This window comes from Alosa sapidissima, chromosome 24 (genome assembly GCF_018492685.1).
Source record: "Alosa sapidissima isolate fAloSap1 chromosome 24, fAloSap1.pri, whole genome shotgun sequence".
NCBI classification, from domain to species: domain Eukaryota; kingdom Metazoa; phylum Chordata; class Actinopteri; order Clupeiformes; family Clupeidae; genus Alosa; species Alosa sapidissima.
In genome coordinates this window covers 24,526,068-24,551,044 of record NC_055980.1, presented here as the reverse complement: position 1 = coordinate 24,551,044, position 24,977 = coordinate 24,526,068, and the positions used below count along the sequence as shown (strand labels likewise).

The 24,977-nt window shown below is 39.8% G+C and overlaps 1 protein-coding gene across 1 annotated transcript; it reads left to right on the top strand.

Moving 5' to 3' along the window:
- Nucleotides 1-5,965: 5,965 nt before the first annotated feature.
- On the top strand, nt 5,966-24,654 carry LOC121700177 (deoxycytidylate deaminase-like). Its single transcript, XM_042082982.1, has 3 exons — nt 5,966-6,001; nt 17,914-17,991; nt 24,125-24,654. The coding sequence occupies exons 1-3, from the start codon at nt 5,972-5,974 to the stop codon at nt 24,266-24,268; spliced, it is 252 nt and encodes an 83-aa protein (XP_041938916.1). The 5' UTR covers nt 5,966-5,971; the 3' UTR covers nt 24,269-24,654.
- The last annotated feature ends 323 nt before the right edge of the window (nt 24,655-24,977 follow it).

Below are 24,977 nucleotides of genomic sequence, written 5' to 3'. Positions count from 1 at the left end.
CCCTTGCGGTCCGCGCACGGGATCACGCGACTTTAATTTGTATTTTTCCAGTGACGCTGCAACAACGCTGCAACAACCCAAACAACCGGCAGATGTCTCTTGTGGGCAGGGTGTCTCGTAAAAAGAAATGGAGCCTGGAAAACCCTACACAGACTTCACTTCAGACTTTAGCAGACTGGTTTAGAAATAATTTAATAGTCAGAAATATGCCTGCCCTAATAAAGAAATATTTGGTTAACTGCGAGTGAATCCCGTTTGCAGCCGTAGAAGAAACGCAGGACAAATGAAACATTCCGGTTTTCTCCGAGTGCAACGATGACAGACAGACATCATTTGGACAAAATATAGAGCATATTAACTTCCGTTGCTCAGCCAAATGCCTTCCTGTTACGTCCTCGTATGTGTCTCTCGTATGTGTCTCTCGTATGAAAATTCCTGACACTTCCCACCTGAAGAATTAACGCAAGGCTTTGTCGGGTCTTCAGCCCCGAATGTTTAAAATGTATATAGCCCTGAATATCATTTTAAAAGTAGTCTGACAAAGCTTATTGTTTTGTGACACAGCTAAACACTGGTACCTCATAGAACGTCTCTATAACATAGCCTAGGTGGTCGCAACTCACAAAAGTAAAGCAGATAGAAAGAACTCACAAAATCTAGCCTACATCACGCAGACAGCTTCATGCGCAGGGGAGATAGATAGATAGATAGATAGATAGATAGATAGATACTTTATTGATCCCCAGGGAAAATTCAAGGGAACAGGTGCGCGCACAGGTGTTTTATGATTGTTGGCTTCTGATGGTATCTTGCTAATTCACTGAAGAAAGACTTATGATTATGGATAGAAAGAACATTCTGAAAAGGAAAGGAGTAAGGCAATGAGGAGCAATGCTATGTTGCTGTATCAGCAGATGAGAAGGACCAGTGGGGTATACTACGAAGCACGTTAGACATATCTAGGCTATGTAGACATATCGAGGCTTGACAAAGCCTTGACTCAGGGGTATACGTTAAGTGATACTACGATTGCAGTTATGTGATATATTTGTCAAACTAGGCTTTCAGCTCAGATCTGTTCGCGTTCTCGGTGTTGGGATGACTTTGGCCAATCGTGTAACGTGGAGACGCACAAGACCGCCTCTATTTAAAAACAATTACTTCCGCATTCATGAGCGATTGCTTAATCTACACTGCGGTCATTTTTTGTGTCTAACCTATAACATCAAATAAATCAATTGTCATCAGTTGTTGTATGGTATGCACGTCCATAGTGGGATATTTTGCACGCACAGCACTATTAAAGCGCATTCGAGATCCAAAATGTTAGTAGAGGCGGAGCTCCACCTGTAAGATATATGACAGAATCCTACACGAGTGATAACTTCGTTTTTAAGACAATTGATTGGTCAGTGTGCGGTAGATTACACAATTTGAGCTATAACTTAGCACATAACCTCCTCCCGACCAGGTTTGGTTGACCGCATAAGATGCCATGGTGATATAGCGAAACTAAAACAGATTCACTTTGGTGTCACAGCATAGCCTGGCTTTGAGCGCAACATACCTCGCTAACCCACTAATCGAGATTCGTAGTACACCCCACTGAGAGTGCCACCGACGACGTGACCGCCTCATAGGCTCACAGGTTGGTGAAGGAGAAAGCTACATCTAGCTGAGCCCAGTGACTATGCTTTTGTGAGAAGGCACACCATTCATAGGCCTAAGAATATCCCTGGCAGACCTTTACAAAAAATATGATACCATACACGCCTTTTACACCAGTGTAGGATATGGCAAAGTTTGAGAACCACTGCCTCCACTTTCTGTCGGCTAATGCGCGCTTCTGGATGGATAGGCTATATCTCGTTTTTTTCACGGCGTGATGTCAACACGAAATATCATTTCTGTTTATAAAAACAAAGGAAAGTGTTTTTCCTTTTAGTTTGGGTTAACGCAATTAACCTTCTGAGTTACGTAAACTGTTCAGGAGTCAAACGACGGATCATGCGTAATTTAGGCGTAGTGTAGGTGACTGAAAGTGCACAAAAAGTATGCAACATAACTATACTTTGCTATCGTTTTAACCAGCCTGTTGTCCATAGCCTGTCGAGAGTGGTGCCGGAACGATTTTAAGGCTATTTTGCATAGGCTACTCAATGGTGCTATTTCATACGCATTATAGCGACCCCCACTCACTGGGGTTAGGTGGAAGGTGTTAATAGATGATTGGCGTAGCCTACAGTGGACTAGGGCTGTCAAAATTGCTGTCAAAATTGCAAAAATGACGTTTGAATATCCCCTCTAAAATAAACACATGTATTCGAATATATTGGAATATCTAGGCTGTATTATTTGCATATTATGTCAGTGATGCGCATCATGTCATCCGTTTTTAACTTTTTGGAAACTTTTGCATTAACTGAAAGAAGATAAATATTTTTCGTTAGTTTTGGAAGTTTATTTTTACGTAGCCTACAATGGCCAGTTCCGACAAAGCCGAAATTACTTTTTTTTTAAACAATGAGTGAGCAGGTTTGTATGGTTATATTGCTTGACAGGGGGGATCCCAAGCAGCTTTCAGCCATAAGGCTACTTTGAGAACATTTCCTAATTCACCCGACACTGATATTCAAAATGTTGAAACTATTTCGGCATAGCCTATAAGCAGTTTAATTAAAAAACTTTGACAATCCCTATATGACCGCTTCGGTCATAATAAGTAATGGCAGAAGTAGCGAATAGAAACACTTAGGGTGTCTTCGCAGCCTTGCTTTGTTAAATTCTTAGAAGAAAGAGGTAGAAACCCGTAGGATGCCTTTGCAGCTATATGCTGCTAGGCCCCCCAGTAATAATTCATAGAAGAAAAGGTAGAAACACCAAAGGTGCCGCCTTTGTAGCTTTGCTGTTAGGCCCCCAAATGAGGTGAACAGGAGGAGCTCTTCAAATATCTAAAGTATGCAATGCAGCCTGGGGTTATGGAAATATGTAAATGCAATAATGAATTCACCCAGCTTTCATTCCTCCAAAACCACACATGTTGACTTCCTTTAAAACATGTGACATGTATCTACCATAGAGGTTGTTGGTATTCCTTTAAAACATGTGACATGTATCTACCATAGAGGTTGTTGGTATTCCTTTAAAACATGTGACATGTATCTACCATAGAGGTCGTTGGTATTCCTTTAAAACATGTGACATGTATCTACCATAGAGGTCGTTGGTATTCCTTTAAAACATGTGACATGTATCTACCATAGAGGTCGTTGGTATTCCTTTAAAACATGTGACATGTATCTACCATAGAGGTTGTTGGTATTCCTTTAAAACATGTGACATGTATCTACCATAGAGGTTGTTGGTATTCCTTTAAAACATGTGACATGTATCTACCATAGAGGTTGTTGGTATTCCTTTAAAACATGTGACATGTATCTACCATAGAGGTCGTTGGTATTCCTTTTTACAAGTTTCGTTTCGTTTCCTAAGCCACAATAAGACAATTATCATCAGTCATGCGACATGTAGTTGGATGTGTCCTAAACTAATTAATGCAATGCAGTGTCTCACGCATCTCACATAAAGTTCAATAGCCTATCCATAAATGCATGGTCCAAAATAAATAATATATACCTATGCAATATTAAACCATGGAGAGGGCTGGAATATAAAAGATATCATGATCATTTTGCCAACAGTGACATAGAACCACATTTGTTTAGTTTATAACTTATTTTATAACTTGAACCAACACACTTTTCCACAATATTCTATTTTTTTAGATGCATCTGTTTATCTCAAGAGTATGGCCATATTTACCGACACCGAGGTCATGTCCTTGGTATTTCTTTCTTAAAGTTTCATTTCATTTACTAAGTAAAAATAACCAACGAGACACATAGTTGCAGTGACTTCTGACAGTCAAAACGACAGTAGAGTCGACTTGGCTATTTGAAAAATCCTGGCTAGGGCCTTTTATGTGACATCTAATAGCCTACTATGTTTATTATGGTTGTGATTTCATCTCTCAAGAAAGGAAACCATTTAGACAAAGATCCAGGAACTTCAAAAGAACCCCCACTCTACCCAACCCAACCCAACCCTACCCACATCAATAAGCTGTGATCATTTACAATGCAAAAAAGAAAACACATTGGACTTCCTTGTCTGCCTAGTTTGAATGAGGGTGAGTCAGAGTTGCAGTTGGACTACCCTCTCACTGCAGGGGAGGGGCAGGTGTCACATTCCCACAAATCATTACGTATAATTATAAGTATGTATACTCTTTTGATCCTGTGAGGGAAATTTGGTCTCTGCATTTATCCCAATCTGTGAATTTGTAAAACACACACAGCACACAGTGTACACACATTGAGGTGAAGCACACACTAATCCCGACCCAGTGAGCTGCCTGCTACAACGGCGCTCGGGTAGCAGTGAGGGGTTAGGTGCCTTGCTCAAGGGCACTTCAGCCGCTTCCTACTGGTCGGGGTTCGAACCGGCAACCTAGTCCGAAGTGCTAACCAGTAGGCCACAGCTGCCCCCAAATCATAGTTGGATTGATGAGACTGTGTGTGTATGCAAATGCTACAACGCATAAACACTCTCGGGGACAATAAAGTTACCTTGACCGTGACACATATACATGTCCACTAAGGTGTGTATAAAGTAAAATCCAACCAAAAAACTCATAACTTGGTGGAGGTTCCTTCCTGCAGTCTACGACACCCTCTCATCATGCTGATATAATACAAGGTTATTAGTGTATGTGTAATGTAGTGTAATGCGTCTTTGCAGTGAAAGATGGAGTGATGTTGAGGAGTCAAGAGGAGTCACTGAGAGTGAGGTAGGCCCGGTGAAATTTTCCCCAAAAGTTTTTGCTTTCATGCTTTTATATTTATATTTATTGTCATTATTGTGATCATTATCAAACTATCAAAAACAGTTGGTTTTCTATTGTTTAGTGTTTAGTTGGTGATAAATTAGTATACCATATATATTTACAGGTGCATCTTATAATAAAAAATATTATAAGATGCACCTGTAAATATATGACATGATATTGACTATCATGGAAAATGTCACTTTTCCACGTAATTTATTTTAAAAAGTGAAACTTTCATGTAATCTAGATTAATTACACATAAAGTGAAATATTTTAAGCCCTGTTTTTGTTTTAATCTTGATTATTCTAATTTTGATGATTACAGTTTTGCAGTGTTTTGCAGATTGCAGTACAGCTCATGGAAATCAAAAATCCAGTATCTCAAAATATTAGAATAAAGAATGTATAATACTGAAATAAAATAGAGCTCTAAATAGCTAATTAGTCAAAATAGCAGCAATGGTTTCCTGAGCCTTTAACTCTGGAATTTCTGGATATCGGTCTTTAAATTAGTCTTGGCAGGGTAATAGACATTTCCACTATAAATATACTGTATATTTTTTAGATGCACCTGTATAGCTTACATATTTCTGAGTCTGACATCTTGATGCTTGATGCTCTGATTGTAATTTTGGTTAAACCAAAATGTGAAACTACTCCAGCAGTGACTAAAGATTGTTAACTATAAATGTAAATTATTTTTTTGTAAATGAAACTAAAACAACAGGATAAACAGGTACAGTTTATTTCCGCATGCATTCACTCTACAGTGGCATGACCAGATGTGTGTGAGCTGTCTGCGGATCAATTTCAATCATGCATTTAGAAAAAATCAAAAATCACGATTGGTGGGCACAGGGCCTAAAGGTGTAGGTTTTTAATTCTAATATACGATTCTGTTCCGGAACAATTAAAGAGGGAACATGTCCACTAAGGTGTGTATAAAGTAAAATCCAACCAAAAAACTCATAACTTGGAGGAGGTTCCTTCCTGCAGTCTACGACACACCCTCTCATCATGCTGATATAATACAAGGTTATTAGTGTATGTGTAATGTAGTGTAATGCGTCTTTGCAGTGAAAGATGGAGTCAAGAGGAGTCACTGAGAGTGAGGTAGGCCCGGTGAAATTTTCCCCAAAAGTTTTTGCTTTCATGCTTTTATATTTATATTTATTGTCATTATTGTGATCATTATCAAACTATCAAAAACAGTTGGTTTTCTATTGTTTAGTGTTTAGTTGGTGATAAATTAGTATACCATATATATTTACAGGTGCATCTTATAATAAAAAATATTATAAGATGCACCTGTAAATATATGACATGATATTGACTATCATGGAAAATGTCACTTTTCCATGTAATTTATTTTAAAAAGTGAAACTTTCATGTAATCTAGATTAATTACACATAAAGTGAAATATTTTAAGCCCTGTTTTTGTTTTAATCTTGATTATTCTAATTTTGATGATTACAGTTTTGCAGTGTTTTGCAGATTGCAGTACAGCTCATGGAAATCAAAAATCCAGTATCTCAAAATATTAGAATAAAGAATGTATAATACTGAAATAAAATAGAGCTCTAAATAGCTAATTAGTCAAAATAGCAGCAATGGTTTCCTGAGCCTTTAACTCTGGAATTTCTGGATATCGGTCTTTAAATTAGTCTTGGCAGGGTAATAGACATTTCCACTATAAATATACTGTATATTTTTTAGATGCACCTGTATAGCTTACATATTTCTGAGTCTGACATCTTGATGCTTGATGCTCTGATTGTAATTTTGGTTAAACCAAAATGTGAAACTACTCCAGCAGTGACTAAAGATTGTTAACTATAAATGTAAATTATTTTTTTGTAAATGAAACTAAAACAACAGGATAAACAGGTACAGTTTATTTCCGCATGCATTCACTCTACAGTGGCATGACCAGATGTGTGTGAGCTGTCTGCGGATCAATTTCAATCATGCATTTAGAAAAAATCAAAAATCACGATTGGTGGGCACAGGGCCTAAAGGTGTAGGTTTTTAATTCTAATATACGATTCTGTTCCGGAACAATTAAAGAGGGAACATTTGATATAGAACAATATTACCAGGTTAAATTTGTAATTAAGATTAGTACAAAATATTTTTTGACCTTCTCTGCCTCAAAACCCTCCATATTTCATATACTATATACAATATATATACAATACAATATAATATATTTACATTTAATATTCTTGGCAGGACTCCCTCTTATGTCATCTCATTTGTGTTTGGAACTGTTAGCTGTAAATGTTGTCATAGTGCATTTAGAGTAATAATTAAAAACAATATGCACATCTTCATTTATTTATCTACATACTAATTAATATTAATTGCATTTTGTTAACCTGACATTTGTTTGTTTGTCTGTTTGTTGCGTGGGAAAAACTACAACTGTCCACAATGATGGTTCAAAAATACAGTTATTGAACAAAGGAAAAATCCAATTAGCAAGAATCCATAGCAGAGGGTTCAGTTGGGCAGCACCATTGCAACAACCAACAGCAACTAACCAGTTCTTAGTGGGGTTTGGCACCATCTAGTGTAATTGTATGGGAATAACTTAAAGGTCACATTCACTGAGAAACCGTTTAATATTTGTTACTTTTGAAATACTATAGCTCATTCCAAGTTGCATATGCATGCTGCACGTGAAAATGATCTTCTACCCCCATTGCCCGCATTACAGGCCAATGAGTGTACAGTCACTAAATGTACACATAACCTATTTTTTTTTAGACCCCCCCATGGATGAAATTCTACTAAACTTGACATACCCCCAGAGAATGCCAGGTCAATCATACACATAAAATTTGGTGCAGTTATGAACATCTTAACTGAAGATAGGGGCGATTAAAGCAGAATAATATTGCATTTTCATTTTTTACCGGGGGGGTGCAAATCACAAATGAGTGATTATGGGCCAGATTGATGTGGGCCCTTGAGACCAACATACCATAAAAGATTCTTCATCCTCAGTGCCACGGTTCAGGTAGTTATTTAGTGGCCCCCGGGGACGACATTTTTCTGTAAAAGTCTAGTGGGGCTACATATCCACCAAATTTCATGTGTCCCGGGTATCGTTGACCAAAAATTCAGGAAGTAGATGACGGGGGGAAAAAAACAAAACTTTGACAATCCCTATATGACCGACAAAACCAGGTCTGACCCCATGGCTCCTTGACTGGCATTATCCAAAATATAGAAATTCATTAATTGACATAGTAAAGAGTTAAATTGTCCAAATTTGAATGCATGAAGTACAGTCTGAAAAACTATCACACAGAACAATGTATTTTACTACATTTTCTTTGAGTTGATTTGCATTTAATATGAGTAATCCTCTTGAAATTAGAGGTATATCCTAATTTGCATATTTAAATATTAAATTACAGATAACTTGTAATACACTTTTTTTCCATATTAATGTAAGTAATCAACTGGGGAAGTTTCATAGTGATATCTGCTATTTATTTTTTTTACCCTATTCACCTGTAGTGTCTCACCTTGTATTCAACACATTTAACAAGAAAGGGTTAATATACAAAATTGCCCAAGGGATATATCACTGGGCACCCCCCTAAATCTTAAAGAGGTACACCTAGTCTACAAGATTCTGCAAAAAAAAAAAAAAACTTTAACCAACAAAACCAGGTCTGACCCCATGGCTGCTGGACTTCTTGGGAATCTAATTAAGGTGCATGGTATCCTGAACAACAAGAAAAACCTGAACATTTTCAAAGGAAATCTGTCGATCTCTGACAAAACACTAAAAGTTGGTCATGATTGAATCATTCATCAGGTCAATGAACCAAAACAATCGTCCAGATCAAAACAAATATGGTTTACTGAACACAAAATCAAGTTTCGGCCATTGCCATCTCAGTCCCCTGATCTAAACTCCATAGAAAAAATAGTGGGGTGAGTCAAAGAGAAGAATGCACAAGTGTGGACCTAGGAATCTGGACGATCTGGGGAGATTTTGTAAAGACGAACGGTCTTAAATCTCTTGCTTTGTATTCTCCGACTTTATGGGGTGTCATAGCTGAATATTACAAGCTGTTTTTTTTTTTTTTGCAAAGGGAGGCTTAAGAAGGTATTGTAAGCAGGGGTGCCAATAATTGTAAGCAACTTGGTTTTATTATGTGATTTATGTGATTTTCCTTTTTCTCAAAATAAATTTGCTTCCCTTTCAAGGATTTTTCCTATTTTCTTTCAAATAAATAAGTTAATCAACTTTAGCATGAGGTGGCAACAATTCTGGAGGGTACTGTATATGTGTTTATGCATTGTTGCATTTGCATACACACACAGTCTCATCAATCCAACCATAATGATTTGTGGGAATGTGACACCTGCCCCTCCCCTGCAGTGAGAGGGTAGTCCAACTGCAACTCTGACTCACCCTCATTCAAACTAGGCAGACAAGGAAGTCCAATGTGTTTTCTTTTTTGCATTGTAAATGATCACAGCTTATTGATGTGGGTAGGGTTGGGTTGGGTTGGGTAGAATGGGGGTTCTTTTGAAGTTCCTGGATCCTTGTCTAAATGGTTTCCTTTCTTGAGAGATGAAACCACAACAATAGTAAATATAGTAGGCTAACCCTCTGTGTTGCGCCAGATGTCTGCTACTGTAAATGTGGATTTTATGTTTAATTAATTAATCCTATGAGGTTGATTAAACAAATATTAGATATAACATAAAAGGCCCGAGCCAGGATTTTTCAAATAGCCAAGTCGACTCTACATTCGTCTTGGCAGTCAGAAGTGTCTGCAACTATGTGTCTCGTTAGCTATTTTTACTTAGTAAATGAAATGAAAGAAAGAAATACATGACCTCAGTGTCCTCTATGGTAAATATGGCCATACTCTTGAGATAAACAGATGCATCTAAAAATATAGAATATTGTGGAAAAGTGTTTTGGTTTAAGTTATAAAATATGTTATATAAATAAATATAAATAAAATAAACAAATCAATGGTTCTATGTCACTCTTGGCAATATGATCATGATACCTTTTATATTCCAGCCCTCTCTATGGTTTAATATTGCATAGGCATATATTATTATGACCGCCGCGCAGCGAAGCGGCGGTCATATAGGTTTAGTCAGATTTATTTATTTTTTTTTTTCTTTTTCGCATGCCCAAATTTCCGTCAATGATTCCCGGGACACTGAAAGCCCGTGGTACACGAAACTTGGTGGACATGTAACCCCACATGGATAGCATGGAACCATCGTTTTTCGTTTTGATCTGTAGCCCCCCCGCTGAATTGGACCCCCCGAAAGGAGGGTAGGGCAGACACGGTTTTCTGTGAATATCTCGAAAACCGTAGGGTTTAGGAGGACCATTTTTTTTTTGTATGTTGATCTCAAGGGGCCATGTCAACCCATTCCATAACCACTCATTTCATGTATAGCGCCACCTAGTTAAACACAAAAAAGTAAAAATGAGGTGGTGTAATTGAAGGTATCTGTGACCTAACATAGTCAAAACTGCACGAAATTGGAAGTGTAGGATCATTATGACACCCTCTGTATGCACGCCAAGTTTTGTGGAATTCCGTTCATGGGGGGCCACACAATAAATTAATTTATGTTACTATACACCAACTGGCCTGTAGGTGGCCGGAGACAGTTTTCTGTGAATATCTCGAGAACCGTAGGGCCTAGGAGGTCCACCTTTTTTTTGTATGTTGGTCTTAAGGGGGCATGTCAACCCATCCCATTACCACTTATTTCATGTATAGCGCCACCTAGTTAAAAATTAAAAAGCAAAAAATTAGGTGTTTTCATCTCAATATCTCTGGCTGACAAGGTCAAAACTACACGAAATTAAAAGTGTAGGATCATTATGACACCCTCTGAATGCATGCCAAGTTTTGTGTACTTTCGTTCATGGGGGGCCTTACAATAAAATAATTTATGTGTACATTTAGTGACGTACACCAACAAGGATTCCCGGGACACTGAAAGACCGAGGTACACAAAACTTGGTGGGCATGTACCCCCACATGGATAGCATGGAACCGTCATTTTTCGTTTTCATCTGCAGCCCCCCCGCTGGACTGGACCCCCCGAAAGGAGGGTAGGGCAGACACAGTTCTCTGTGAATCTTTTATGGTATGTTGGTCTCAAGGGCCCACATCAACCTGGCTCATAATCACTCATTTGTGATTTGCCCCCCCGGTAAAAAATGAAAATCAGTAGGATTAAAAGAAAGCCAAAATAAATATTCATCATCATCATGGCTGCATTTTCAGTATTGGCGAGAAGTAGTCGTTTGTCCACTAGATGGCGCATCGTTGCAGTGAGACGTAATTTTGTTGGAAGTTAAAAGTGGATTGGAAAAAACAATGGACGCTTCATACAAGGACTGTAATTTACCGCAGCGAACATCTAATAAGGATAGGACGATGTTCACATGAAGTGTAATTCCCATTTCTTCTTGAAGCCGAAATAAATCTGAGGATGTTTATCGGACATGCTTGGTTTTTACTGCAGGTACGTTAATCTTGTAATATCAATAAGGACCTAGGTAATGTTACCGTTAGCGTTGGTTGAGTGATGGAGGCATTTGATTTATTGCATTTGTAGAAAACTATAAATACCAAGCAAATGTATAGCAGCACTGTTTGTATCTTTCGACTGTCATTTATTGCACGTGCTACAAAATCATTCTGTGCAATGGAAGATTTACCAACGTTACACCGGTCTGATACAGTTTTGCCTATACATGCGTGAGACGGAGACGCCTGTTTATTTTGTTTTAAGTGCGTGCAGGGTGTGAGAGGGGAATCGATGTGCTTTGATTACAGCTTGGTAGTTGTAGTCTGTGAAATTAAAAAGCACGTGTGTGTGAAGTATCCAAACAATGACACCTTCATTTCATTATGGCTGCTTTAGCAAAACACCTTAAGCTACTGTGTAGTGGGTCCCATTTAGAAGTGGCTACTTCATTCGCGCTTTCCTTGACTCATGGAGCTGCGTGAATGTTATTACAACTTTTCGCCACGATATGACAGTTTAAGTCCGCTTGATACTGTAAGGCGTAAGCCATTGGTTTCCAAAGGAGATTTTATTTGTGTCGCCAGCATAGCCTATTGACAATTTATGTTGTAAATAGGCCTACCTTATAATCCTACCTGTAGCTTAGGGAAGCTAACAGCTTTCTATTAGGATCTAGTTTGTTAGTTACCGTTTTGTCATAACTCCCTGATGCATTTTTGCATTTAGAATAGCCAGAGCGTGTATATCTCAATCGGAAAATTAAACAATATCGGGTGCCTATGGACTAGGCTGGGTGAACCCAGCCTGATCCGCCCGCTATTTATTTTTTGATTTCTTAAAAGATTGAGCTTGGTCTGATGAAAGCCAGACTAGCCATGGACCTCAGTTAAACAATGCAAGGGAACATGAATCAGCCTATATTTGCACTAACAATAACGGACAAAAGCTCTTCAACTTTGGCCCGTTAAAATGTGTATGAACAGTCTAGCGACGCATTTCATCAAGGCCCATTTGGACATGTCAGTTATTTGCACCACTGGTTAGATGTAAAACAGCATTTCGTTTCAGACTAGGCTACTGTTACTTAATTTGTGCATTAACAATAACGTTTCAGACTACTGTTACTTAATTTGTGCATTGACAATAAAGTATTACATGAACTAAAGATGACTAAAATCTTATGTAGAAGAAGAAACATTCACAAAAAATCCATCCATCCAAAAATGACCTTTGTTTTTGATAGCTGTTGAAAACGGCATGGAACTGACAGAGATGTCTTTTGCTTTTCCCAAATACAATGTAGCCTACAGGTGTAAGTGACCTTTCATCAATCCAGTTGCAATGGATGAACTGTGATTAACTGCCCTACTTGTGATTGTTTAGAGATTTTAAAGGTTTTATAACAATGCTACATCTTCTTTGGCTATTCTACAATCTATTCACCTTTTCAGCACCAGTAGGCTACTTTCTGTGCAGCCGCACACACACACTCAGGCATGCCAAACAAGCATACACAAAAGTTTCAAGAGTGGGGGATGGAGTAAAATATGGAGACAAATTGAAGTGTGATTTATTTTCGCGGAACGGATGTACAGGACTGAGCGGCGGTCATATTTTGTACCGCTATGCGGTACATCTAGTTATTACTATGATGGCAGAGCAGCAAAGCTAATGCTTTCATATGTCACAACTTTTGCCCATTCTTCACAAAATTTTGCACAGATAATAGTCAAACAAACATTAAAAAAGTCACATATTCACATTTCAATCACACCCAATAATATAATTGCCTGTCACACCCATATATCTCAGAAACAGTTCGATGTATGTAAAACCAAACTTACATGGATTCAGGACCAAATTATAAGGATGCAGAAGATATGTTGCATCATTTTTGTAGATACCTGATGTGTTTACATTGAAAATGATCTTTTACCTCCTGGTACTTTGATGTTGCATCATTTTTGTAGATACCTGATGTGTTTACATTGAAAATGATCTTTTACCTCCTGGTACTTTGAAAGACCCAATGGATGACAGATGGATACTTGTGGCGTCATAGCAACAGTGGCAATATTGGATTTCACCATAAACACAAAAGTTTTCACATGCCCGATGCCTAAGCACCACTATTGAAAAAGCTGTTGGTAGCATCGGCTAACTAGCGCCAGATTTTGGAGTGCAGGGGACAAGCCGAGATGGGCTATGAGACATGCATTCACACTCGGTATCATGTTTCAACAAAATTTAGGTCAATATAACACCGGAGTCCAACCCTTATCAGCCGTGGGGGCAGCTGTGGCCTACTGGTTAGCGCTTCGGACTTGTTACCGGAGGGTTCCCGGTTCAAACCCCGACCAGTAGGCATGGCTGAAGTGCCCTTGAGCAAGGCACCTAACCCCTCACTGCTCCCCGAGCGCCGCTGTTGTTGCAGGCAGCTCACTGCGCCGGGATTAGTGTGTGCTTCACCTCACTGTGTGTTCACTGTGTGCTGAGTGTGTTTCACTAATTCACGGATTGGGATAAAGGCACAGACCAAATTTCCCTCACGGGATCAAAAAAGTATATATACTATACTTATCAACCCCTATCGTGTCACTATCCACCATATTGAACCTCAATAAAAACCTTTTCACGGAACTTGGCGGAGATGATCTTCAGACCGAGCCATACAAACAATACTTTTCAGATTTTTCATTTTCAAGTGTATTTGCTCGTAACAGCCAATCAAATATGGCAATGAAGCTGCCAAACAGGAGTTGGGCTAACATCTCTGCGACACTTTGAGTTAACGTAACCAAACTCGATACCATTAGCCAGGACACTGTCCAAATGTTTCTGCATATGCATTGAACGCTTTAGTGCCACCACCACCAGTTCAATGTTGAACATGCATTCATGCGCATGATCCTTGACTCGTTTGTCTGATTTTCACAATTGAGGTAGCATCTTAATCCTTGGACCATCCCAAGTTCATCAACCCCTATCACATCACTTTCTGCCATATTGGACCTGTGCCAGATTTGATCCAAACTCTACGAAAAGTGTCAGTGGTCACAAATTTCATCCGATTTTCATGGAACTTGGCAGAGATGAACTTCAGACTGTGCCGCATGGACGATACTTGTCAGATTTTTCAATTTCAAGTTTATTTGCCCATGACAGCCAATCAAATATGCTGACGAAGCCGCCAAACAGGAAGTGAGCTCATAGCAAGGCTTTGATGTATGAAGTCCAAGCTTGGTAAGGGTACTTGTGACCTGATTGTGATGACACACTAAGAAATTGGCATCATTTGGCCTCTATATGGGGTGCTGCAATACAGGAAGTGAGCTCATATCTCAGCAATGCTTTGATGTAAAGCCAAACTTGGTAGAAGCAAAGATAATTAATGCGTAGCAAGATGGGTCGTCCTAGTTCATGTCTATGAGGGCAAAGTGGAGTTCAGTCAGAGACGGGCTCTGGTTCAGTCCCCGCCTGCACAGCTGCGTGTCACTGACGTATGACTGACGTTTGAACGCCTCGGTTCCACGCCAGACAGAAGCCGGAGTACAAAACAAACTTGGTACACCTTCATTAATGTTGATTTTCTCCCAACTGGAAGGTCATATTGTCACGACATTCTCCTGAAATGGGGAGGAGGGTTTGGAGATCATGATACCGTGTCCGAAATGTGCATCCAGACCCAAATCCGAAAGATTAATGGTCTGACCATGACAAATTAAAATGGCCCAACTCGAGGGGTGGCACCAAGCATGCATTTGAAAATCTCACTGCACGCAATTGGATAACCCTACGACCAATGTTTACTGTCTGATTCTGGACTTCGATGCAATTGGATTACACTACAACCAATGTTTACCGACTGATTCCGGACTTCGACGTTGCAGCGCTGTCGCCATCTGGTTAGCTTACCTCTGGCCCACCTATATCAGATACACCGATGTGATTAGTGCAGCTGGCTACAAGGGAATAAGTAATATTGCCAGAGTAACTCAATTTGCCCTCTCGCGAGAACTCTGGATTTCCAGGATATGACTCTCCAAGAACGTCAAAGAATCCTTGCACTGATAATGAAGCGATTTCTGTATGTGGATGGAACACCCTACCGCAAACAAAACGTCACCAACCTGCACGTGTAACCAACCTGCCATCCCCCATGCCAACACGACTGCTCACTCTGCTTTTCTCCTAGCCGTATCTGGCTATAGTCTGCCATTATCCATGCCAATATCTATCTCAGAACTCTAACTGTGCATCCCGCTGTCCTTCCACAACGAATGTTATATCTACTCCTAGCGCCGCAATCGCTGTTTCTGTATCTCTCCATCTTCTCTCTTCTACTCTCTCTTCACATTTGTCACTTGCTATTCTCTCTTTCATGTTTGAATCACTTGCTCTTCTTTCCTTCTCTCTGACTTTGTCAGAATCTCTATCCCTTCATTTGTAGTTATATGTGTGTCCTGCCTATCAAGGTTTACATAACATGCTTATTGTTTGTATGTGTGTCTTATCCATTTATGCTCTGTGTCTGTTTAAGCCAGCCCAGGAAATCTCAGTTGATATTGGTTAATACTAAATGAAATTTCCTGGGCTGGCTTAAATAAAGATGGTTAATATTCTCAGCAAGAATATACAAAAGCCGCTCCAGTACATCAATACTTTTCTTTCTTATACCAACCTACATAATACATGTAATTCATGTACACATACACACTTGACCCCCACTCCCTCAATCCTCTCATTCCTCCCACTCCCCTCTGCTCTTGCCCCCCCCTTTCTCATCTCTCTACTCCGTGTATACCTATCCTTGGAAGAAATAACACACACGACACACTGCCTACAGGCAATCATGAAAACACTTAAAGTGTAACTTGCCAAAATGCAACCTAGGGTCTTTTTGTGAGTCAAACTTTCGTTTAAAAGTATAATTTGGACGGAAACGGTACTTTTAGGATTGACTGTATTGTCGTTTTCGGGCCTTTTGAATGGGAGTGCTAAACACTATGAATGGGATTTTTTTAAAAACTAAGAAGTCTCGACTCAACATGAAACTTTGCTCACCAGGGTCTCTACACATGAACATTGTTTGTGTACACAGAGTTTACTAAAAAAGAGGTTTTTGGCAAAATGGTGCAAGCGGAAAAACCAGCTGCTAAAGTGTTGTTTAAAACCTTTCTTTTTAGTAAACTCTGTGTTGCGTCTCCAGCACTGCATTCAATGCAAACGTCTGCAAGCACTGTAACACACAGTTTCTACACACAGTTGCGTGCGTTGCAGTGCTGGAGACGCATTCTATTCACCTTACATGGGCTTACATTTGGCTCCGTTGCCAAACTGAATTGTGGGTCCGTTGCGTTGCGTTTCTCCCGTCGCTCGCGTTGAGAAGTTCAGCTGATGCTGCACCGACCGACGGCACCGGCCAAATCAAGCCAATCGACGGACGGCACCAACCAATTAAATTATGGTTATACATGCCTGTAAGTCATTTGCATAGCTACCATCGGGAACACCCACTGGCATGCGTTGACGGACCGCAACTGTGTGTAGAAGCCATAACACTTTATATGGGTTTACGCCATACGTTGCCGAAGTAAATTGTGGTTCCGTTGTGTTGCTCCCATCGGCTCCATAAAAAGTTGAGAAATGTTCAACTTTTGCTGCACCAGTAGGCAGCAACGCAAGGCACCAGCCAATCAAATTACGGTTATACTTCAAGGCATTTACATAGTACACACCCCTGACCTTTGGGAAAACATACTGGCCTTCAGTAACGCAATGCAACTGTGTGCATCTAGGGTAAGCGGTTTGGCCGTCCTTCCCCCCGAGGCAAAATTTCTCTGGCCGAAACTTTTGAGGTGTTTCACTGTGTGAAAAAATGGATATTTCCCCTCCGTTTTTAAAAATAATTCCGTTCATACCAATGCTAAAAACAGCTGGGGAAGGGTGTCGCAAACCTCTCGAGCAAGAGAGATTTCGAACAAACGAGGGAACAACATGTCACAATGCTGAAACACTGCTTTCTCCTGATTACATGCAAAAGTGAAACAGGAGTTTTCCCACATTTCCACTTTGGCCAGAGTTTTCAGAAATAATTGTTTTCAGTGATAAAAACCTTTGTTTCCGTGTAAATCAAAGGGCAAACCACATGGAAATATATGCATTTTTCCTATGTGTAAACGGGGTCTTAGAAGCCATCAGTCTAGCTTCTGGAGACAGCATTTTAGTTGCAAACAAAATCAACCGAATCATGCTCAGATTACGTGATAGATAGGCACGGTTGCTCACCTGTCCATCATTGTACAAAGCCCGCTCATTCAATTTGATGGATCCCAAAAGGTCTGATTCGGGCATAGTTGCTCCTCAATGTAACCATTCCGGACCAAACTTCCTGATCTCAAATGTTGTAGGTGGGGCTAAGTTCAGCTGGCTTTTATGCTAATACTCCTGTATTGTTTTTTTCTCTCTTTCCTGACAAATATAGAATAAGATGGACAACGATACGTATTTCATGGCTGTGGCCGTCCACGCTGCAAAATGGAGCCCGGACCCTAACACTAAGGTATCACTGCCTATAAGTCCAAATAATTCCCCCACCATTCTACTCTTTATGTCATGAAAAGGGAATGGGCCTGCAAGGCTCATCATGGTTCTGTCAGGTTCTTTATACAGGTTCTGAATATAGTAATTTAGCGCTCATATTCAAATAAAAATATGATATATACTGTATATATATACCAGTACTGTATTTTTCACTAGGGCTAAATGACTACCACAAAGGATGAGAAATGAAATAAATAAGTAACTAAAGCAGACTAGAAGTAGTATACATATTGACAGAGTATGTTCACAATATTTTAAAAATGCATCTTTATGATGACACGTTGCCATGGTCAGAAACTAAGTTACTTTACCTTAAAATGTTGCATATAGTTTACATTTCAACATTGATTAGGTTTTGGTTGTCGGTGATTTTATTGCACCCCTTTCAAGCTGCACAATTATTTCTCTGCGTGCGTGCATGCGTGTGTGGTGTGTGTCTGTGTATATGGATGCTTTGGTTAGTGTTATGTTAGTGTTTAGGACTAAAACACATATTTTTCCAATCATGGTCTGATTCAGTTTTCAATTTTGTCTGTCTGTTCTTTGCCATCTCCTTAGTAATAATATAATATTACTATATTAGCCTTTGGAATTAAAATAACCCCACGTCATCACATACCCTTTACCATATCTCACGATTGGCATGGGGTACTTTCCATAAGATCATCTCTCAATGCAAATCAAACCAGCTATTAGGCTATCTGAACTAAAACCATCCCAATCTCTAGGTATGTTGAAGGGTATGTGATGATGTGGGATTATTTTAATTCCAAAGGCCAAGGGAACTTTTTCAGGATGTATAGTACCCTGAATCCATGAAATAACTGGCCTTTAAAAATAAAAATCTGCCTGCTTCTAAGGGAATTTAACAAAGGGGTATGAATACTTATGCACCCTGTATTTTAATGAAGAACATTTATTTATTTACGATACATTATTAATTTACTAAGATTTTTTTAAATTCCTCTTTTTAGTCAACTTTAGCATGGGGCTGAAGACTTTTTATTGGAGTCTCTAAGTCTTGGGGCTGCATTTTGCACACCAGCGCATGGCGTAAAACTCGTTTTCCACCCGCGCAAAGTTGAATTCGGTATTTTGCACGCTTATTTTTTATTCATTGGTTTAAAATGATGTTACGCCCCAAACACACCCATATGACTGATTAAAAAACCTAGGAACACCTTGTTGCGCCATGCGCTCCACGTTTGATAACGAAACCCCTCTCAATCTGAACTGGACATCCTACTAAATTTGAATAGACTTTTGACGAGTGACGATGCACTTTAGAATGTCGTGATGGGACTCTTGAGTCTCTAAGGGACTTTTCGTTATTTATAAACGGGGCCACCGGAAGGATTTTAAGTGCTTCAATCAAAAGTAGCAAGACCCTACCCTGCCTGCAAAAAAAATTACAACGACCCTTCAGTAGCATTTTCAAAAAAGGCATGTCCCTCCCCGGCCAATTGTCGATATCTTCCGCCCACGCTTTAAGTGCTACGAAAACACATCGACTTCAACTACTGTTCTAACATCAACCTCTGCTTTCTGATCTTACACATCCCACTTCACCAAGATGGTGGCCATTTCAGTAGATTTACTCACTAACATTGTTGTGGAAACACAATAAGCATGGAAACTAAATGCACACTTCCTGCAACTGCATTAGCCTAATTGAAATAAGTTACTCCTAGTAAGTATTCACATGAAATAAAACAATAAAACACTGAGACCATTCAACAAAGCACACTGGGTAATAACAAATTCAACACATGAACTTGTTGCTATGGACTCGTCTCTAGGCTTCCTCAGTCATTGTAAAGCTGTCTATGTTGTAAAGCTGCCGAAGCTGAACATTATCCAAAACTCAATTTCTCAGACGAGCGTCAATTTGGGAGCTTGCTACACTCCTTTCTTCTCAAATGACTTGAAAAGGCCGTTTGCACAATTTCACAAATAATCACAGGGACCGAAAAATACCTAACATGCCAACTAGTGTTAATTTCGTCAGACGAGACGAGAGGAAATATGTTCGTCAACTACCTTTTTTTTCATGACTAAACGAGACGATGACAAGACGGCAGTAATGTCCTGAAACACTGACTAAGACTATCTTAAGATGAATTATTGTTGACGAAAAAAGACGAGACTAAAATGTTTTGCATGAAATAAGAACTAAGATAAAATCTCTCTTCATTTTCGTCTACAAAATGAGAAGACAGAATATCTAGCTGTTATGTTTTCAAAATATTCCGAATGAGTTCATACGCAACAGCTTTCCTGTAGGCTAGTCTACGTGCTGTTGCTGCAACCCTGTGGCTGCAACACGAAACTACATGGAACAAGAACACTGGAGATTTCTGCCAGAGTTACCAACTAACTACCTAAGCTTTATGCCACAATGCTACATACCCAGAAGTTGAAGCTTCTCTCATACAAATTAACATCCACCAGAATGTTCATACGAAAATGTTCATCATGTAATGTCAACTATTTAACTAGTTAGACTGATGATGCAAAGTTTGCTAGCAAGTAAGCTAGGGGCGGTGGTAGTGTAGTGGTTAAGGAGCTGGGCTAGTGTGCAGTAGCCTGAAAGTTGTCGGTTCAATTCCCAGCTTCCACCGTTGTGCCCTTGAGCAAGGCACTTAACCCCAAGTTGTTCTGGGACAATGTGATCCCTTGTAATGTAGCTGACATATGTAAGTCACTTTGGTCAAGAAGTGTCTGCTAAATGTAATGTAATGTAATGTAATATGGAAAGTTCGCTAGCAAGTTAGCTATGGCTAAGATGGAGAGTCTGTTTGGGGAATGTGTTGTATTTGGGCGCATATCGCCATCTAGCGAGGCGGAGTAAAACATTAATACTTTGGTCTACGACAGTGTTTCTCAAACTTTTTCAGTTTCAGGACCACTTAACTAACCCTAGCTAAAAAAACACACTTTGAGAAACACTGGTCTACGAATATGACAGTGGTCCAGTCAAATCTTTTACTGTCTATGGTCAAATCCCAGCCGAGCTATAACTGTAGCTCGACTTACCTGTGCATGTAAACATACTGACTGACAAAAAATCAGAATGAGTAATTATAACAGACGAGTAGCCCTGTGGACACACAATATTGTTGGAAAATTGAGATGTGTGAAACACTATTTGACTCAAATGGTAATCAGAAATAATTTGTTATAAAAAAAGACTAAAATGTGTTGACTAAAACTGACTAAGACTAAGATACCTTTAGTTTTCTTATGACTAAAACTAGACTAAAATGACGAGACTTTTAGTCGACTAAAACTTGACTAACAAAAATGATATTTGAATGACTAAATATGACAAAGACTAAAAAGGACATTTCGTCACAAGACTAAGACTAAGACTAAATTAAAAATAGGTGACAAAATTAACACTAATGCCAACGTTTTCCGGGTTTATCATTTTAACTTTTCCCCGCTGTCTTGCCGTTTCAGAACAGCGGTCCCCAACCACCGGGCCGTGGGACATTCCTAACCGGGCCGTAGCCTACGACAAGAGTTTTAAAAAGAATGCATGCAAACTAAACTCTATTTAATTCGCAATAATGTCGCGTTTTTACATGGCATAGGCCTATATGCAGTTGTTTGATTGCACGCATGTTTGCATTTTGCAAGGTCTTATTTCTTACGTCTGTCTGTCCCGCCTTCAACACTTTACATATTGCCTTCAGCGCTGCGCAGCCTCAGGTCAGCTCACTTCATTTGATCAGTTCTTGGTATGGTAGTGTCACACAAAGTTAGCTAAACTGCTAGAATGAGCAACAAAAAACAAGCATCTTTAGCAGGTCACTGGTCAGAGTGTTCGAGAGCCGCTGCAGAGATTTCTTACAGAAAAAAAGTCACCGCTGCACATTTTAGTGATGAGGACTGGGTGCCAAAACTCGCTTACCTGTGTGGCATATTCGGGTTGCTTAATTACCTCAACCTGTCACTCCAGGGGAGAATGACAACTGTCTTTAAACTGGCAGATAAAGTAGCTGCATTTAAAGCCAAGCTTGATTTGTGGGGACGAATGGGGACGGGTTGTATTTGATATGTTCCAAACAGTAGTGGGGGTTTAGGGAGAGACTGAGGCAGGGCCCTTTCTCTCGCAGCTGGTGCGCAATCACCTTGTTGCGCTTTCAAATGAGTTTGAGCGTTAGGCTACTTCCCATCCTCCAAAGATCCACGGCAAACCAATGAGTGGTTCCCCAACCCATTTGTCAATATCCCGAATAGTCATAACTTGTCAGCGCAGGAGGAAGAGCAGTTGATCGAAATTGCAAATGACGGTGGTCTTAAGAGTGTGTATGAGGAAACCTCTCTGGCGGGTTTTTGGATCAAAACCAAAGCAGAATATCCCGAGATAGCGTAAAAGCGCTGAAAACGTTGCTACCATTTCCCACCACGTATCTATGCGAGGCCGGGTTTTCTGCAATGACTGCAACTAAGACCAAATTGCGCAATCGACTGGACATTTCAAACACACTGAGGGTGTCACTGTCTTCCATCACCCCCTGATGGAACCTTCTTGTTGCAGGGAAACAAGCACAGGGGCTCCCACTGATTATATTCGTAATGCACGTTTAGTTCCATTTGTTCCCATATTTTGTTAAGCATGTTCACACTTGATAAATGTAGCTTCAAGTTGTTAAATTTTCATAGTTCATATTGTTCAATTTTCACTTCTTCAAGTTCACGTTTTAAACATTTTTAAGAGTTTGTTACCTTCACTGTTAACTGGAGCTAGTTCTTTTCAAGTAATGCATGCACAACACATTTGGAACATGGAACCCCCCGACAACCCCCCCCCCCCCCGGTCCGTGAAAAAAAAAAATGGGAATCAAACCGGTCCATGGTACATAAAAGGTTGGGGTCCCCTGCCGTAGAATATCCCATATTACTGTAATACTCTCATAACATTAGTCCTGCATTCTGGCCTGTCTCTGTGTTGTCCTGTTGTTACCCCTTGCCCTTCCAGTGAAACAGATGTATTCAAATCATCGTTTTGCTTGCTTGAATGCGAACTCCGAGTGCATCTAGGCCTATTTAAGTTAACGACGTGGTTGTCGTGAGAGCACGATTCATTGGCGCTTGCAGTGTTCGGCCGTAGGCTATGTCTACGTGCGCACCTGCCACTCAGCTACGAGTAGACAAAGAATTCCCCCTGTATATTCACTCCAAGTTGGCCTACCATAACTTACCAACTCTACACTGTAGACCATAAACTGACTATTTATATGACCAATGTATTTGTTCAACTTTATGAAGCAGAATTACGCACTGCTACTTGGAACATAACACATTTTTGTTGGCAGGAGAGAGAATGACAGCGATTAACAAATTGCACTTGTTGCTGGTTACCAATAAACAGGGCCTACTATATATTTTTTTGGCAAACAACGAAAACAGAAAGGATGGAGACAGCAAAGCTAGAGATGGGCAGGAACAAGGTCAATTGGTAGAAATAATATAATTTATAAATTTATAAAATAATAATTAATTTATAAAATAAATTTATAAATAACGAACAGTCCCTAAGGTCCCGTCCCGTGACAACCTTAAAGGAAAACTAGGCAGGATTAGCTATATTTCCCCTTCTGCTGGAGAAATCGTGCATTATGCTATTTCAAACTGTGGAAAAAGGTAACGATGGATTTGTTTACAAGCTAGCGAAATGGTTAGCATAAGTTTGGCAGAACAATGTGGATGTTACAAGGTAAGAAACACGATTTAAAACGTGTTTCTTGTTTCTCACTTCTCTTTCCGGGACGGTAGTCTCAATGTTGCAAGGTTGGTTTTCCACCTGGGGATGCTAGGGGGCAGCGGGGGGGGGAAAGTCACCATTTTCACCGGAACAGGTCATTTAACCATCCAAATGATTTCTAAATGGGTATATTACGTTGAAATAGTTGGCAAATTCTCCTTTAAGACTCACAGGCTCTGTTGCCTCCTCTGCTGGCGAGCCGGGATGTTCAATGACATTCTTCAGTTCACAGTTCCATCTTTGTGGCCCCTGCTTTTTGTCTTGCAGAAATATCCCTTTTCTTGACCTCATCTGACATGTTGACATTATTTCTTCCAAGGTCGGGGCCTGCATTGTGAACCCGGATAAGAAGATTGTGGGCATCGGCTACAATAGGATGCCGAATGGCTGCCCCAATGAATCGCTGCCTTGGGCTCGAGAGAGTGAGGACCCACTTGGAAATAAATATCTGTATGGTGGGTAGCGTATCTTAATTCAAACTTTTTCATCATCATCATCATCATCACCATTATTACCAGACTCAGGATCCATTCAAGACACAGACAACACAGACAGGACATACAACTTACATTAGAAAGGATAAGGCAAACAAAACACATTGCACTTCTATGAAAGACACCTGTATTTCCACAGGGGTGACTGGTAGTATTGTACTAATCCTAGAATTGGCTAACAGCATTACAATGTTCTGGAAGACAACATTTGAATTTGTACATCAAACTTAAAGGAAACATATGTAAGATTGTGGCCAAAACTGGAACTGCAATCACTTTGAAATTACTTTAGAGCTGTGTATCACCTCCCCCTCCATCCTGACTCGAGGTGGCCAACCCGATGCTGAAAAACTAATGACTTTGTGATTAGTAGATAAGTGGAGGGTGGCGCATCAGGCCAAAACACAACATGACATGACAAAACACAACATCAGTTAAGGGCTGCAACATAAGGGCTAACATAATGTCTAGTGACATATTAGGGCCATTTTGTGATTAATTGAAATACATTTCTTATATATGGTTCCTTTTAATAACGTCAATAACGCCTGAAAGGTGCTGATCCGTGCATTAATGAATAAAATTTTAAAAGGAAAACATGGGTAAATTGACCCAACTCTGCCTCTGGTTGGCTTTCCATGAAATTTTACTCCTTACACCTTAGCCAATCATCATCAC